The sequence below is a fragment of the Mesocricetus auratus genome, unplaced genomic scaffold (assembly GCF_017639785.1).
Source record: "Mesocricetus auratus isolate SY011 unplaced genomic scaffold, BCM_Maur_2.0 Super-Scaffold_100011, whole genome shotgun sequence".
Classification (NCBI taxonomy): domain Eukaryota; kingdom Metazoa; phylum Chordata; class Mammalia; order Rodentia; family Cricetidae; genus Mesocricetus; species Mesocricetus auratus.
Genome location: NW_024429195.1, coordinates 13,680,729 through 13,696,461, shown reverse-complemented (window position 1 = coordinate 13,696,461; position 15,733 = coordinate 13,680,729). Strand labels below are relative to the sequence as shown.

The 15,733-nt window shown below is 49.0% G+C and overlaps 1 protein-coding gene across 1 annotated transcript in view; it reads right to left on the bottom strand.

Annotated features, from left to right (window-relative positions):
• Maml3 (mastermind like transcriptional coactivator 3) overlaps positions 1-15,733 on the bottom strand; it is a 429,467-nt gene that overhangs the window by 5,337 nt on the left and 408,397 nt on the right. The window contains exons 3-4 of the mRNA XM_021231452.2: positions 6,694-6,945; positions 1,056-1,140 (exon numbers count right to left, since the gene is read on the bottom strand). Coding sequence (XP_021087111.1) covers positions 1,056-1,140; positions 6,694-6,945 — 337 coding nt within the window. The remainder of the gene's footprint in view (positions 1-1,055; positions 1,141-6,693; positions 6,946-15,733) is intronic.

Sequence of the window (15,733 nt, the reverse complement as noted above, 5' to 3'; positions counted from 1 at the left end):
GTGTTAGGGAAATGCGCCACGGGCTAAGTTGAGTGTGGTGACACATGCCTGTAACCCTATCGACCTGGAAGACAGGGATGCATGAGGACTGAGAGCTCAAGCTTGGGCTGCACAGTGGACTCCAGTGGGACCCTGCCTAGGAAAGGAGGAGGAGGAGGATGAAGAAGAGGAGGAGGGCGAAGAGGAAGAAGGATAAATACTGTCTGTTCACCGCACATTCTCTTTGTGAAGTGCGACTCAGTTCACTAGGGAACCCATCCGATGACGTCTCCATGTGACTGGTGTTATTTCCCTTTAAGACTTGAGTAGGATTTGTGGTGCACGCCTTTAATCCCAGCACTCGGGAGGCAGAGGCAGGCGGATCTCTGTGAGTTCGAGACCAGCCTGGACTACCAAGCGAGTTCCAGGACAGCCTCCAAAGCCACAGAGAAACCCTGTCTCGAAAAACCAAAAAAAAAAAAAAAAAAAAAAAAAAGAAGAAGGTCCCTACCGCTGCCCACAAGCTATGTGACCAATGAGATGGGTTTTACATTCACCTTGTAGCGCTCCATGAGCAGCACTAGGGTCTGGCTCATTGGCCTGTGTCTGCAGCCAGAAAAAGAAGACATCCTGTCTCTTGTTACTTGGCAAAGAATCTCATGTCTTTTGCAGCAAAGCCCACCCTTTTGGATTGGCAACCGTTTTGCACCCCTCCCCCTCCCTCCCTCCCTTCCTCTCTCCTCCATCACTAAGTCTTGCCAAGCAAACAAGGCTGATATTGGGCCCAGTAGCACTAGCTTGTCCTTACAGGCTGTTCAGCTATCAGAACACTCTGTAGCCTTGACAATGAAGAGCGGCCCGTGTCTTGTGGCTACATTTCACCCCGGGCTGGCTACAACTTCTCTGAGACCACCAGGGATCAGCAGGCACCGCAGGGGTCCTCCAGGAATCCTCTTTTTAGTTTGCTCTTTATCAGGTTCTCTGGTCACTACCCAGACATACACAGGGCATGGAGAGCAATGTCCTGGCCCCAGACTCGTGGGGCGTCAGGACCAGCAGGTGCACAGTGGCCTCACCTTGGAACTGATTGACCTGCTGCACTGGGTACGGGCTCCGCTGCTGCTGGAGGTGCTGGCGGGGCAGGCGAGGCTGCTGTAACTGCTGGAACGACACAAGAGCAGGGCAGCCAGAGGTGAGGAGGAGACAGCACACAGTTGCGCACGCGCCAGCTTTGAGGAAGGCGGTGTATCGTTTCCCCCCTAAATTTTGTGTGGGAAAACAGCACGCATATAGTCAAGAGCTGCATAAAGTAAGCGAGTGAGTGGATTTTTACCAAGTGGAAGCACCTAGAAAACGACTCCCACCCTCCAATCCAGAAACAGACGCTGTCAGAAGCCCCAGTCATTCCTTTCCCTTAACCTAGAGCATCATCAGCCTAACCCTGAACCCCATGGACTACTCATCGCTGAAGGGGAGTCATCCCACGAGTACTCTGAGCCTGCGGTTTCCATCTCCCATAAGAACGACTCCTTCATGCTGAGGCGTGCGCTTCATCCTGGCTCCCGACTAGTATTCTACAGCACAGACACGCCACAGTTAACTCATTCTACTGCAGACAGCCACTTAGGGCGTTTCTAGTCTGCGGCTGTTGCAATTATCACTGCTGTGACGAATCTTCTGCTGACACTGTCTTCGTTTCTGACGTTTGACTTGCTGCTCATGCACCAAGTGACGCAATTTTAAAGCCTGACTGCTTTGCTTAGCACTATGGGGACCTGGCTCAAAGGGACAAGCGATGACTTTTAATGACCTAAGTGGGTACAGGAAGATAGGCTCCTCAGGATATATATGCAAACACACACACACACACACACACACACACACACACACACTGATCTTATTCCCACAAAGTCATACCACCTGTACAATACATGTCTACAAGTAAAATACTCCAAATTTGGGTGGCACACTCCTTCAATCCCAGCATTTGGGAGACAGAGGCAGGAGGATCTCTGTGAGTTTAAGGCCAGCCTGGTCTACAAAGTGAATTCCAGGATGGCCAAGGCTACATAGAGAAACCCTGTCTCAAAAGACAAAACAAAACAAAAAAAACCCCCACAGAAAACAAAACAAAAAACCCAAACCCTCTGACTTTGCTGCCCTGAAGCAGACATGTGGAAACCCAGCTCTTCCAGGCTGGAGTCAGAGGCCCACCTCTAGTCTTTCTTCTTTGGTTGTGGGGATTCTGTGCCACAAGCATCATTACCAACACGCTGGGCAGGCTGTTGGGAGCATTAGCATGTGCAAAGGAAAGAGAGGCAGGGCAAGGGGAAGGAGCTTTGAGCTCTCAGTTGGCCATCAAGCAGCCACGTGACCTCGGGCGCCCTGGACCTCTTTCGAGCATTCATTAAGTACTTCTCACCAAAGAGGGCCAAAGAACGTGCAACCAGATCCCTGCTCCTCAGAGCGCCTACTATAAAAGTAACACCCACCGAACACTTCTTACCACGCGCGTACTTCTATTTTCTCTCTCGTGTTTGCTCCTGGGCAGGCCTGTAATTTTCTGTTTTTCTTTCTTTTCCTCTAAAAGGCCAGCCAACATTCTGGCATCCAAAGGAAAAAAAACACAAAGAACCAGAAACAGCCTCTGCCCTGTTGACCCCAGCCTGTGTGTCTACCGTGGGACTCTACACAAAAAGAGATTAATCAATGCATAGATCATTATGAGAGCAGGCCAGAAACCATAGAAACCTTTCAGGCAATAATGCCAGAACATTACTGTAGAGCAAGCTGAGCTTTCAAAAGTTTCTCCTGGCCTGGGGAGATAGCCGAGTCAGCAAAGTAATTGACTGCCCCAGAAGATGAGGCCCTGAGTTTGAGTCCTAGAGCCCAGGTTTAGAAAAAAAAAAAAAAAAAAGGCAGGGAGGCCTGGTGTAATCCCAGAACTGGGGACACAGAAGCAGATGGTTCTCTGGCCAAAAAGTCCAGCCTGGTCTGGAAGCCCCAGGTCTGGATTCTGTCTTAATAAAGGAGGTGAACAGTGCCAGAAGAATGTGGCCTGTGGTTGACATCTGTGGCCTCCACGTACAGGTACACACACACACACACACACACACACACACACACACACACACACACACACACCTGTACACACACTCACATACACACCCACACGTACATATGTACACACATGTACATATGTACACACACACACACACACTCACGCACACAGTTTCTCCTTGTCAAACTTCCTATACAGTATAGAGTCTAATGGCCTCATTTACAGGGAGTACTAAGTGTGTAGCAGGTTAGGGGGTGGCTTGGAGTCAGGATTCGCTACTTCCCCTTTTCACTGGACTCTTCCAAGTGTGTGGTCTGCAGCCCAGGAGCTCCTTCCCAGCTTCCCACCTGTCAATGATGGCACTTCATGATCATGACCGTTTGTTTATCTGAAACTCAAACGGGAGGTTCTGTCCAGCCTGTGTGAGTGGATGAGGGGCACGCTCCACGCTTGTGAGAACAAGGTATTATCCTCAGCCTCCACCGCTTTTAACCCTCTTGGCTCTGATCGCCAGGTCCGCTGAGTTCCTGAAGACAGGCAGGATCTCACATCCTTCTGTTTTCCTTCACACGGGCTTTCAGGAAAGCAAGTGTTTCCAATATGTTGTTTTCCAGAACTGAAAGTGCTGGGCATGCTCAATGCGGGAAGACTGAGAAAGCCAGAGTCAGCGTGGTGCCGACGTGACAGTCAATATTCACTCTCAGGGCTGGGGCCAGCTCAGTACAGAGCGCTTGCCTAACAGGTGTGAGGTCCTGGGTTCCATGCCCAGCATCGCCAACAAGAGTAGCGAAGAAACGTCAAGGCAGAGAGCCGAGACCATCCCACCCAGGAGCCCAAGTCAGCTGCACTCATAAACAACACCCAGGGCACAGGCAGGCAGGATGTCACGTTGACATGGACGGCACGAGGGGCTGTTGCTTTTCTACAACAATCCCCAATGCTGTCATGTGTCCTGTGAGCCATTCCCATGTACACTTGTGTATAGGATTTCCTAAGGAGTTTGCATACCGTTATCCCAAGTAATCGTTAAGACCGGAAAAGTATGCAAACCTAACCTGCTAAATGAAGACAGATGGGTTTTTTTTAAAAAAAATTATGCGCCCATATCTTCTCGCTTACACACACACACACACACACACACACACACACACACACACACACACGTATGTGGGTGTTGTGTGCCAAGGCACTTAGTGGAGAGTACAGGACAAGCTCTGGTATCGTCCCCGCCTTCTGTCTTGTTTGAGGCAGGGTCTCCTGCTTGCCTCTGTTTATGTCAGCTACCTGGTCCGGTAGCTTCGGAGTGAACCCACGTCCTCCCATCTGTAGGAATGCTGTGATTACAGCTGGGCACTACTGCAGCTGGGACTGATCGCAGCCTCCACGCTCCTGTAGCCAGCATTTTACCCATCTCCTCAGCCTCACATGATTTATTCCTTCGTTCAAAGCCACATCGACTGCAGAAGGATGGACAAGTCCCCACCTGGAGCCAAGTGATTTCACCTTAGTCCCTCCTAATTTGTGAATACAGTTGCTAAGGCAACTCCGTTTCCTGTTTCCTCCACGTTTTCCAGGTAGTCCCACCTCACCACGGTTCTGAGGGGTCTGTCTCGCCTCCTTGTCCACAGGCGTGGGTTTGACATAACTCTTCCTGCAATCTTCCGCTTACCTTTCCATCCCTTTCCCTAGGGCTTGGCAGAGTGGGCAGTGGTGTGGCTTGCAAGCACACCCCTGGGTGGGCACTGATGAGTTTTCTGTCTGCTCACCCTGACTGCTTCTGTGCCTTGGTTGTAGCGCATGTATCAGAAATCATTTCTCAGGGCACCAGGCACACCTGAAAATGTCCTGGGTTTGGTGGAGGAGAGATTTACAAAGCCCAGAGTCCCTTAGCAGCCCCATGTATCACTGCCTGAGAGAGATTAGCACAGCTCCTTGTCACACACCTTATGCAGGGTGAGAGGGATAGAGGGTTGTTTGTACAATAGCTGCCAGGTGGCTGGCTGACCTTGGTAAAAAGGGAGATAATTACATGGCTGTTCAGGAACAAAAGCAAAAAAACCAGGAACATAAGCAGGCTATGCTCAGCAGTACACCTTCTTCTCTTTGGAGGGTGACTGGTGTTATTTGCAACTGCTGTTCTTGGTGAGTGGGGACCTGGATGTGCCTGCATCCTACTCAGTGCCCTGAAGAGAGAATTCCAAAATTCCATTAGGAACAAGAATGAGCAAGAGTCAAAGCGAGTGCTGGGCCTCCCAGGACAGCCTCACACCCGTGATACAGAGCCTGTCTGCAGGTCCCCACAGGGGCCATCAGGGATCTCTCCCCGACAGTCTTAGGTGGTTCCTTGGGATAACACTAAATCAGGCACCAGCATCTCTAAAAACAAAACAAATCAAAGCTTACAGGGGCTGTCTGCAGGGAAGGCTTTCTTCCAGAGCTGGAGGAGTTGTATGGCGGGGGTGGACAAGGAGGCCTAGGGTGAAGGCACATTTGTACCAGGCTTTCCTTTAACTCAGACTGCCTGAGCTCTAGGAAAAGGTGAGAGGGGGGCTATCTCCAGCTGCACCCTCCCTCAACCTGGTCCCAGTTCCCTGATAGTTCTGTGCCTATGGTAACGTTACTAGTCTACCATCGACAACTAATTCAGTAGTTCTGTGCCTATGGTAACGTTACTAGTGTACCATCGACAACTAATTCAGTACAATTCTCCACTTTCTGAATTATTTGATCTTTTTTGGTGTGTGTGTGTGTTAGAGAGAGAGACACAGAGAGAGAGAGACAGAGAGAGAGAGAGACAGACAGACAGACACACACACACACACACACAGAGAGAGAGAGAGAGAGAGAGAGAGAGAGAGAGAGAGAGAGAGAGAGAGAGAGAGCTCAACCCGAACTTCATTCCTCAGAGGCCATCTACCTTGTTTTATGAGCCTGGACCTGGCTAGCAAACCCCACGGATTGACCTCCCCAGTGCTGGAATGATGGTCACACAGCTTCTGCAAACCCCACGGATTGACCTCCCCAGTGCTGGAATGATGGTCACACAGCTTCTGCAAACCCCACGGATTGACCTCCCCAGTGCTGGAATGATGGTCACACAGCTTCTGCAAACCCCACGGATTGACCTCCCCAGTGCTGGAATGATGGTCACACAGCTTCTGCAGGTGAACCAAGGTCCTTATGCTTGCATGGCAAACCCTTTACCAACTGAACTGTATCTTCCTAGCTCACAAATGATTTGTATCATTACTATTTTGCTTTGTGCTAACAATATCAGGGCCTATGGTAAATGTGAGCTAACGCCCCATCACACACTGACTCCCAAGACCCCTGTACCAGCAACCAGGAGAAGAGGGTTCAGGCAGGAATGGGAGAACTGTCTCCAGGAAACAGGTCTTCACACTGATGGCTTTAAAGTCTGTCTTTAGAGAACCAACTAGTTCATTATGAGAGAAAAGCCCAGCTAATCAAAAAGGCATAAATTCCACAGGCTCTTCTATGCCACCATGAAGGGCTGGTCTGTGAGCATCTTGACAGGGACAATGGCGACTTCCTCACAAACAGCAGGTGCCAAATAAGTGCAAGCTGAATTGACAGGCTCACACCTTGGAGGGGGGTGGCTCACACCTTGGAGGGAGGGGGGTGTCACCTACCTGCTCAGCCAGGATCTGCTGCTGCTGCTGCTGCTGCTGCTGCCTCTGCTCCCGGAGGAACTGCTGCTTCTGATGCTGCATTAGCTGGGCCCGTTGGTCCATCAGCATCTGCTTCATGATGGCTGCCTGTGGCTGCCCGCCGAGGAAGCCGAGACCCCCAGGACTGGTTCCCGAGACCATGCTGCTTGACCCCGGGGGCACAGAGTTCTGCATGGGACCGGTGGTCCTGGGAAGACCGACTGCGTGCTGCTCCTACAGGGACCAGAAGAAAGAATTTAGAAATTCTGCCATTTCATGGGAAGCTTCTGAGGGCAATGGTGCAGAGGTCCTAGTTTGGGGATTCCACCATTCCACCTCCAGACAACCATCTTGTAATTTTCCATTAAAAACCACTGTGTTGGCCCCACCACAGTAGAACTGGAGAGGCCCCAGAGGCGGGGAACAGTAATAGTAACAGAGAAGGGGTCTGGGAAACGGAAAGCCAACTCGTCTGTTTCTGATGGGATGGCAGTGGCCGTGCACTGGGGTTTCAATACTCTGTTTCTCCAAAGAAAAGAAATAACCCTGCAGGCTGGGCTCACCGTACGTCTCAAAGGCAACATCTATCCCTACCTTTCCTGACAATCCTACTCCTTACTGTTTACTTTGCCAAAACAGACATCTTAGTAAACAGGACAGACATACACAGAAGACATATACTGCTGGAGCATGATCACCAACAGACCTGATGGTGGGTGTTAGTTTAGCTAACTAAGACACCAGCTTGTGTGTGTGTGTGTGTGTGTGTGTGTGTGTGTGTGTGTGTGAGTGTCCACTTTAAATTCTGTCAGAGTTTTGGTAGTAGGAGCTGAAATGTTTTACTTCCATCAAAGCTATATAATCCTTTTTGGGTTTTTGTCTTTTGAGAAAAGGTTTCTCTGTAACCCTGTCCTAGAACTCACTTTGTAGACCAGACTGGCCTTAGACTCAAGAGATCCACCTGCCTCTGTCCTCTGAGTGCTGGAATTAAAGGTGTATGCCACCATGCCTGGTCAAAGCTGTAAAATCTTAAGGGAGGGTTTTCTTGGGAAGAGAAAGGGGTTCAGCTGGAGGGAGAAGGACATGAGAGGATAATGGCGAGGCAATGTGATCAAAGATTTTATATATATAAGGAATACATTTTAAAAAGCAATGTAATCTCCTAATCTCTTTAAAAATAGATTGTGTCTCATGTATCTGTGATAATTCTAGCACTGGGGACTGGATTGGGACTCTTGATTCTATAATTATTTGCCAGAGAGCTGACGGCAACTTTTAGGGACTGACCCTTAGGAAAGAGAGGTAATGGGGTAAATAGCTAATCCCACAGAGCCCAGGGGATATCTGGAGAATGCCCTCAGAAGGGAAGCCTGTGCAGCAACCCAAATCAGACCAAATCAAACAAAATTAGAAAAGGCCCACGTTTAATGGATACAACGCTCCTGGATAGCCTTCCAGATCCCCAGAAAGGAGATGGAAAAGGAGACCAGATCTCTGGGGGCCAGTTCAAATACCCTGTGGGGGTGGTCTTGAGCATCTCTGGGGGAGGGGTCATCATTTGGTGGACTTTCTGAGATGCCGCAGGGTTTGGAGGGAGATGGGGGAGGGGGCTTGGGTGGACCCTCCACCATGACATCCCAGACTCTTTGGGTGTGTGGATGCCAGGGGCTGAGGAGAAGCTTCCACTGTAACACCCAGAATGTGCATAGGCACAAAACTCAGTTTCTAGACACTTCTATCACCACACTGGCAATGGTGAATGCTGTCTGAATGCTCCTTGGAAACAGTCCTTCCAGTTCACTGGCGACAAGCAGCCAGTCTGAGCACAGAGGCACTCCACTTAAATGGCGGCTAAGGGCAAGAGCAGCAGCAGCACGAGATGTTCTCATGGGGCCGAACACAAAGAGTCAACGTGAACATCTACTATTATTTTAAGGCGATATCCAAATTGGATTTTTAATATTTCTCCCTTTTAAGAGTTGCTACTGCCGGGCGTTGGTGGCATACGCCTTTAATCCCAGCACTCGGGAGGCAGAGGCAGGTGGATCTCTGTGAGTTTGAGACCAAGCCTGGTCTACAGAGCGAGTTCCGGGACAGCCTCCAAAACAATACAGAGAAACCCTGTCTCTAAAAAACAAAACAAAACAAAAAACCAAAACAACAACAACAAAAAAAGAGTTGCTACTGTTTTAATATGGATGTGGTTGATCGTGCTGGCAATTTTCTCTCAACATACAGACATAAGCTTTGCCTGCTTCTGCAGGGTCAGTCTGGGGTTGATTCCCCACAACCCTGGTTTCACCGGGCCTCCTGCTTCTTCTTTGCCTGGAGCTGACCCAGGCAGGTGTTCCTTCCTGGCCAACTTCCACCTATGCTGCATCTCCAGACTCTCCTCCCCCTCCCTGCATCCAAACAAAATGGCCTAAGCCAAACAAAGCACATCACTTCTAGTGCCCCAGAAACAGCAGCGGAGGGGGACAGGGTTAGTTTGAGCAGTTCAGGCTACACCAGTAACTGGATGGTCCCAAAGAGAACCAGGGCTCTGACTTCGAGTACTCTTTCCACCCTGGCCCTCCCTGAACTACGAGTCCCCAGTGCCAAGCACACACATCAGAACAGCTTGTAGACTACATATGAGATACGTTGCTCATAAACATACTGTGTTGTACTTGTGTGTGTGTGTGTGTGTGTGTGTGTGTGTGTGTGTAAATGCTGGGTATGTACGTGCTCCTATGTACTGGCACCCACAGAGATTCCAAGAGGGCATTGGATCCCCTGCAGCTGGAGCTACAGGCAGTTGTAAGCCTCCTGGTGTGGGTGCTGGGAACAGAACTCTGGCCTGAGAAGAACAGTTCAACTCTTAGCTGCTGAGCCATCTCTGTAGTTCATGACAAATGCTTTTATTCATGCATGTGCTCTGCAGTCAGATAAAGAGCTATGAAACATTTTTAATGTTACTAAAAAACATTACGCTAAAAGATGGATGCTCTGCGTGGCTTCGGAGATCTAAGTACAGGACAGAGTTCCTTATCTTCCAGTTCTGTGGGCTGTCTGTCTCTGTGTCCATCTTCCTCCAGGATCAAGTTATTTCTTGCCACCCTGAGAGACAAATGGCGGACCAACTCAACACCGTCACAAATGAGTTAACCCTTGAGTGGAGCTGGCCAGCTGGCAAAAGAACAGATAATAGGTTTTTTTTTTTCTCATGTATTCTAGCCTATTTAATATTTCCTGGTTTTGATAGAGAGATTTGAAGGGGAGATGGGGCCCCAGGAACGATAACACTTTCCTTAGCTCGTTTGTGAATGGGCGTCTTTTGCTGGCCTTGTTTCTCTTCCGGCACTTTTGAGATTTTATTGCCCACGTGACCCCTGCATAGTTGGGGAATGTACCCAGCTGGTGGAGGACCTTCCCTCCCCTGGGAAAGTGAGTGTGGCAAATTAGGTGATGATGCTCATACAACCAGCCACATTTTGTCCCTGCGGACACAGTCAAGGGATGGTCTCTGGGGTTACTTCCACTCCCCAAATGGTCCTGTCCCCAAAGGTCTCAGTGCAGACTACAAGACCCTTCCAAACACAACATCCTTAGGGGCTTCCCAGCAGGCACACAGGTGTGTGTCTCAGAGTCTGAAAGCCCGCCGCTGTGACTGGTTTTCCAAATGAAGCTGGTACAGGCGGCTGTTTATGTCACACAGCTTCTTTTAACCTCGAATCTAAGAGGGCTTAATGAGAAAGAGCCTGTCAAATTCCAGGCTTCCAAGCCCCTGCTCCTGTTTCTAAGGAGGGAACACACTGGGTTGTGCAATTAGAGAAAACCAGAGTGAGCTTTCGTCATGCGACATGTAATGCCTCAGAGCCAAATGATGCAGTATTTTTAGTTTTAATTACTGGTTTGTTCTCCGCTCCCAGCCCGGCGACCTCCCTTGCTTTCCACCCAGAATCTCAATACATTCTCTTCCCATCGCTTCCAATTTGCTATGTAGATCTTCGTGGCTCTCCAAACACTCTCACTTTTCAGTAAAACAAGAAGAGGCCAAAGAGATCAAAAACCAAACACACACGCACCTTCCGCTCCAGGGACAAGAGCTTAACAATTTTCTAAGGGCTAGAGTGAGGTAGGAGGGTGTAAAACACACTGTATCCTCCCCCAAAGAGGCATTTTCCGACTTCAAAAATCAGAGGCGATAAAAATATCTTCCGAGAACAGCCAGCTGTTTATTTATAAACCCACTTGTGGGGAAACTTGCTTTCTCTGAAGGAATTTTTTTCCCCCAAGCACGTGAGGCGTTTGGGTGATGGGGCCAGAGATGCAGCGGGTATGGAGGATGATGGATTCCTGGGAGGGACAGTATAAGACATCCTGGGTATCCGGATTCAGGAGGCCCTGGCCTTCAGCCGCTTCTACGTGGCCCCAAGGGGACCCGCTCGAACAGCTGCTGTTCTGCCGGTAGCCCAGCAGATGGTGGTGTGAGCCCAGGACCGCACTCCAGGCCTGGCGCTGAGCCCGCGCCCCCCGCCCAACGCAGATGGCTTAATCAGGGCTCGGTCCCCCGCCCCATCAGGGCCGGCGCTGCGGACGTGGAGCCAGGCAGTCAAGTGTTACTGCGTACAGCAGGTAGCCTGGCAACTGCGAGCATAATACGGAGCAGATGGTGTTCGCACGGCGTGATGGACATCACACAGGACAGCCTGAGACAATCCAGGAATTCCCTGGTGGCTCAAGGCCCTCTTTGCACAAAATGAGTTCTCTCTCCGTGGCCGTGCATCTTGGGTGGGGGGGAGCGGGCAGCGGAGGTCTCTCCCTTCCCCACTCTGACACCGAACTGGTTTCTTATTACCGACTTTTCTCCAGCCAGAGGGGAGAGTGACTTGGGAAGGGGGAACAGGAAGAGGACAGGGAAGGAAACCGAAGGATTGGGAACTGCAGGAGATGTTCGGGGACAGTGGCGGCCAGACCCAGGGGCACCCCACCGCTGTTGTGGGGGGACAGGGTTCTTCCAGCCAGAGCAGCACAAAGCCTGAGCAGGGAGGGAGGAAGGAACCTCAGCTCACTCTGCAACCGCGCGGCCTACCAGTGGCCCAAATGAAATTTAGGGTTTTCGTTAAAAGTCCCCTGGGGCATAATTTAGCCTCTTCAACTCCAGCCTATCTGCTTATAAGTCCTCAGGGGGCTCGGGCTAAGCAGGAGAGGGGCCCGGGAGCTCCAGGCTGGGCCGAGAGAGCCTCACTGCTTGGTAATCCTAACAAAGACCAGGAGCTCTTGGGCAGGGCGGGTGCCCTGGGGCTCCCCCTGGAGAAACTCAGCCTTGAGCTCTGGGGCGGGGCACACTGCCCAGTGTCACCACTCCGAGAGTGCCTGTAGCCTGGAGAACGCCGGATAAAAGGACACATGAACAGAGGGATGTTGTGGGTACAAAGAGTTGGAATAAAACAATAAGCAAATAGAAAGGATGTCTGGAAAACAAACCCCCTACACACACTGAACTAGGGCAAGTAATAAAAGAAAAAAATCAACCAAATGACTTTTTCATTAAATTCTATATATCAAAAGATTTAATATCCAGTATTTAGAGGCTGTCTGCAAAGCAGGTTTTGAGTTTCAGAAGCCTGAAACGGTGAGAGCTAAGGTCACACCTGCCGAGCAAGGGTTAGCATGTCCATGTCAGCTGGCGGCAGGCAGGGGGATCCATCACCCAAAGGACCCAGGTGTGACTTCCAGAGGCACAGGCAGGCCATCCTGTCCCTATCCAGCGTCCCTTGAGATGAAAATCACGTTTAAAAGTGGCCACTGACAATGAAAACTTTGGAGATGAAAAAAGCTAAGCAGATGTGAAAACCTCCCCCGTGTTCTGTAGGAGCGATCTGTGTACAGCAATGGGCCAGATCACAGCTTCTCAAGGTGTGGCCCAGGCTCGACAGCATTAGCATTCTCCAGGACTATGGCAGAAATGCAGATTCCCTGGCTCCACCAGGCCACTGAATCAGACCAAGTTCTCCAGGTGCTACCCTGTAGTAGTTCGGGAATTACTGGAGCGAGTAATCCTGGCTGATTGCCTCCTGGTCCTGATTTGATTGCAAACTTGCATTTTCAAAATCAAGCCTGAGTGCGGGTTTGCTCTGGTTTTAGTGCAAAATCTTCTGCATTTAGACTTAGAACTCCCCCTCCCGGCTCAGGGCTGGTCAGGTCAGCGATGCTTGTCATGGAGGCCTAAGCATTCGCAAGGGAACCAGGGATCGTAACTCTTCCTAGAAGGATGGTACTCCATCAGGTTCAGCTGTGCTCGGAAGGGTAGCCAAGCAGGGACGGGTGATCCCTTGCTGAGGGACAGCACCAAGAATGCCTTGAATTCCCCTAGGATAGAAAGCCACTGTTTGGTGAATGTCCCCTTTGGTTTGAAAGCGTTCTTCAGATAAGGAGAGGACAGGGCCACAATAGAAGATGACAAAGGATGTGCATGAGGCACCTGGTATACGTACAGACCCTGCTAGGTGCGTTCACCTATGCAATCAGACTCATTTCGTTGATTAGAAAGCGCACGTTCCCGAGAGGTTAAAGAACTTGTCTGATTATCCCGCAGCTGGTGGCGGCATCTTTGGGATTTGAACTTTTCTACCACCAAAACATACATCTGGTCTTAATTGAGCAGACCACCCAGGAAGACTCTGGAGTAAAGAGCAAGGGGAAGGGAAAAGATGGCCACAGACTAGAAAGGGAGGAACTATTAGAATCAAAGGTCAAAGAACGAAACTAAATGTGAGCAAAAAAGACATTTTTTTATTGTTGCCTGAGATTTCAAATTGGGGTGTCTTTGTGTTATCAACTTTGACATTTAAAAAAAAGAAGGGCAGAAGATTAGACCATTCGACTGTAAGTGGGAAGATGAAACAAAATAAATTAAAATCCGAGTTCCCTCTGAAGTCCATCAAGTGTCAGGGCAGAAGCATGGCCTCGGGATGGTGGCAATCTTGTACAAATTCCCTTTTTCAAGAACATTTTTTTTTCCCACTGTGGGTTTGGAAAGCAGCTTATAACAAACTCCCATGAGAGCCTCCAACAGTCCCCCCCCCCCAAACACCTCTGTTTCATAAGATTACTCAAGAAGCCTGTTTGAAAGGTTTATTTTGATCTGGGTGTGCTGGTATGTGCTTGTAACAGTACAATTTAAGAGGCAGAGGCAGGAGGATTACAGGTTGAAGGCTAGGTTGGACTATATAGTAAGACTCCTGTTGTTTGTGTGATGGGTGGTGGTTGTATCCCCCCCCCCCAAACAGTTGAGTTTTAAGACTGAATATCAATCTACAAAGTATTTCACTCAAGCAGTAGTACTAAGGGCTGGCTCTACTACCAAGAGGCTGTTTTCCTAGTAATTCAGGTCCTCTGAGGGCCCATGATCGAACACTTTGATGACAGAAAAACCATCTTCTGGTTATTACTGTTATTGCTGGAGCATGCTCTCTCTCAGACACACACACACACACACACACACACACACACACACAGAGAGAGAGAGAGAGAGAGAGAGAGAGAGAGAGAGAGAGAGAGAGAGAGAGAGAGAGAGAGAGAGAGAAGGGGGGGCAAAGGTTGATGCAGGCTCATTCCTCTGTTGTTCTCTCTATTATTCTGGAACACATGGGTTGGGCTAGACCGGCTGACCAGCAAGGCCTTCCTGTCTCCATCTCTCCAAACCTGAGATTACAAGCTTTTTAGAGCCTGGGTGCTGGGGATGGCGCTCAGGTTGTCAGGCTTGTTTGGCAAGCATTTTATCCACTGAACTATCTGGCCAGCTGCTGCCAGAGGTTCCCGAGGTGTCTGCATCCTCCAGGGTGGGCAGGGCGTTGTGCTTGTAGCTCAGTTCCACAGAAAAGAGACCAGGACTTTCAACTTGGTTTCCTTTCTAGATTTCAAGGAGCAGATGATGTCTACTTACACACCAAAGAGTAAAAAGTTGTAGCCACAAATTTTTCATCTACACATTGAAACTACCTGAAACAAAATACATCCATATGTACACAGACTTTCCTCTTATCATTATTCCCTAAACAATAATCTATTATAACAACTATTTATATAACATTTACACTTTTAAGGTATTATAAGTGATCTAGAGATTATTCAAAGTATATGGGAGGTTTGATAAGGTGTATACACATATCATATTTTAGTTATCTATCTATCTATATATGTATCTATCATCTATTTTTGCTTTTTTTGAGACAGGGTTTCTCTGTAAAGCTTTGGAGCCTATCCTGGAACTCACTTTGTACACCAGGCTGGCCTCGAACTCACAGAGATCCATCTGCCCCTGCGCAACCCCCACTCAGCATGTATATTTCACATTTTAGGTAAAAGACTTAAGCATCCATAGATTTTGCTGTGTTGGGGTATGTGTATCCTAGACCCAATTCCCTGCAGATTCTTAGGGACGACTGTATTGAAAACATGCATGTTGGGCTGGAGAGATAGCTCAGCAGCTAAGAGTGAGTACTGTTTTTTGCAGAGGATGGAAATTCAGTTCCCACAGCCATACCAGGCAGCTTACAAACATCAGTAACTGCAGCCACATGATCCAGTGCCCCTTTCTGGCCACCACAGGCATCTGCACTCACATGCACAGATACACATATATATGTGACCTAAAACAAAATCTTTAAAACAGGCCTGCTTCCAATCATAGAAGTTTTAAAATCAATGTAGGAAAGTAGAAAAAAGAGGTAATACTTGTTTATAGTACTACAAGGTAATTGATGTTAATCTTACAATTGGATTTACCTCTCCTTGCTCCTTTCCTTAGCATTTTAAAACATATCTTTATCTTTATGCTCCTGACCATGGCATATGTATGATAGATAATACATCCTACCAAGCCAAACTCAGCAAAATGGGAAAACAGAAAGTTCCAACTTCCCAAATGCTTACAAGTTACAATTTACTGGCAGGATGCTATTTTATTGACTCATTCCTGCAGGGTGTTTTGTCCCTGGAGGAGAGAGGCCTGCGTTTTTTCCTCCAGCATCCAGCA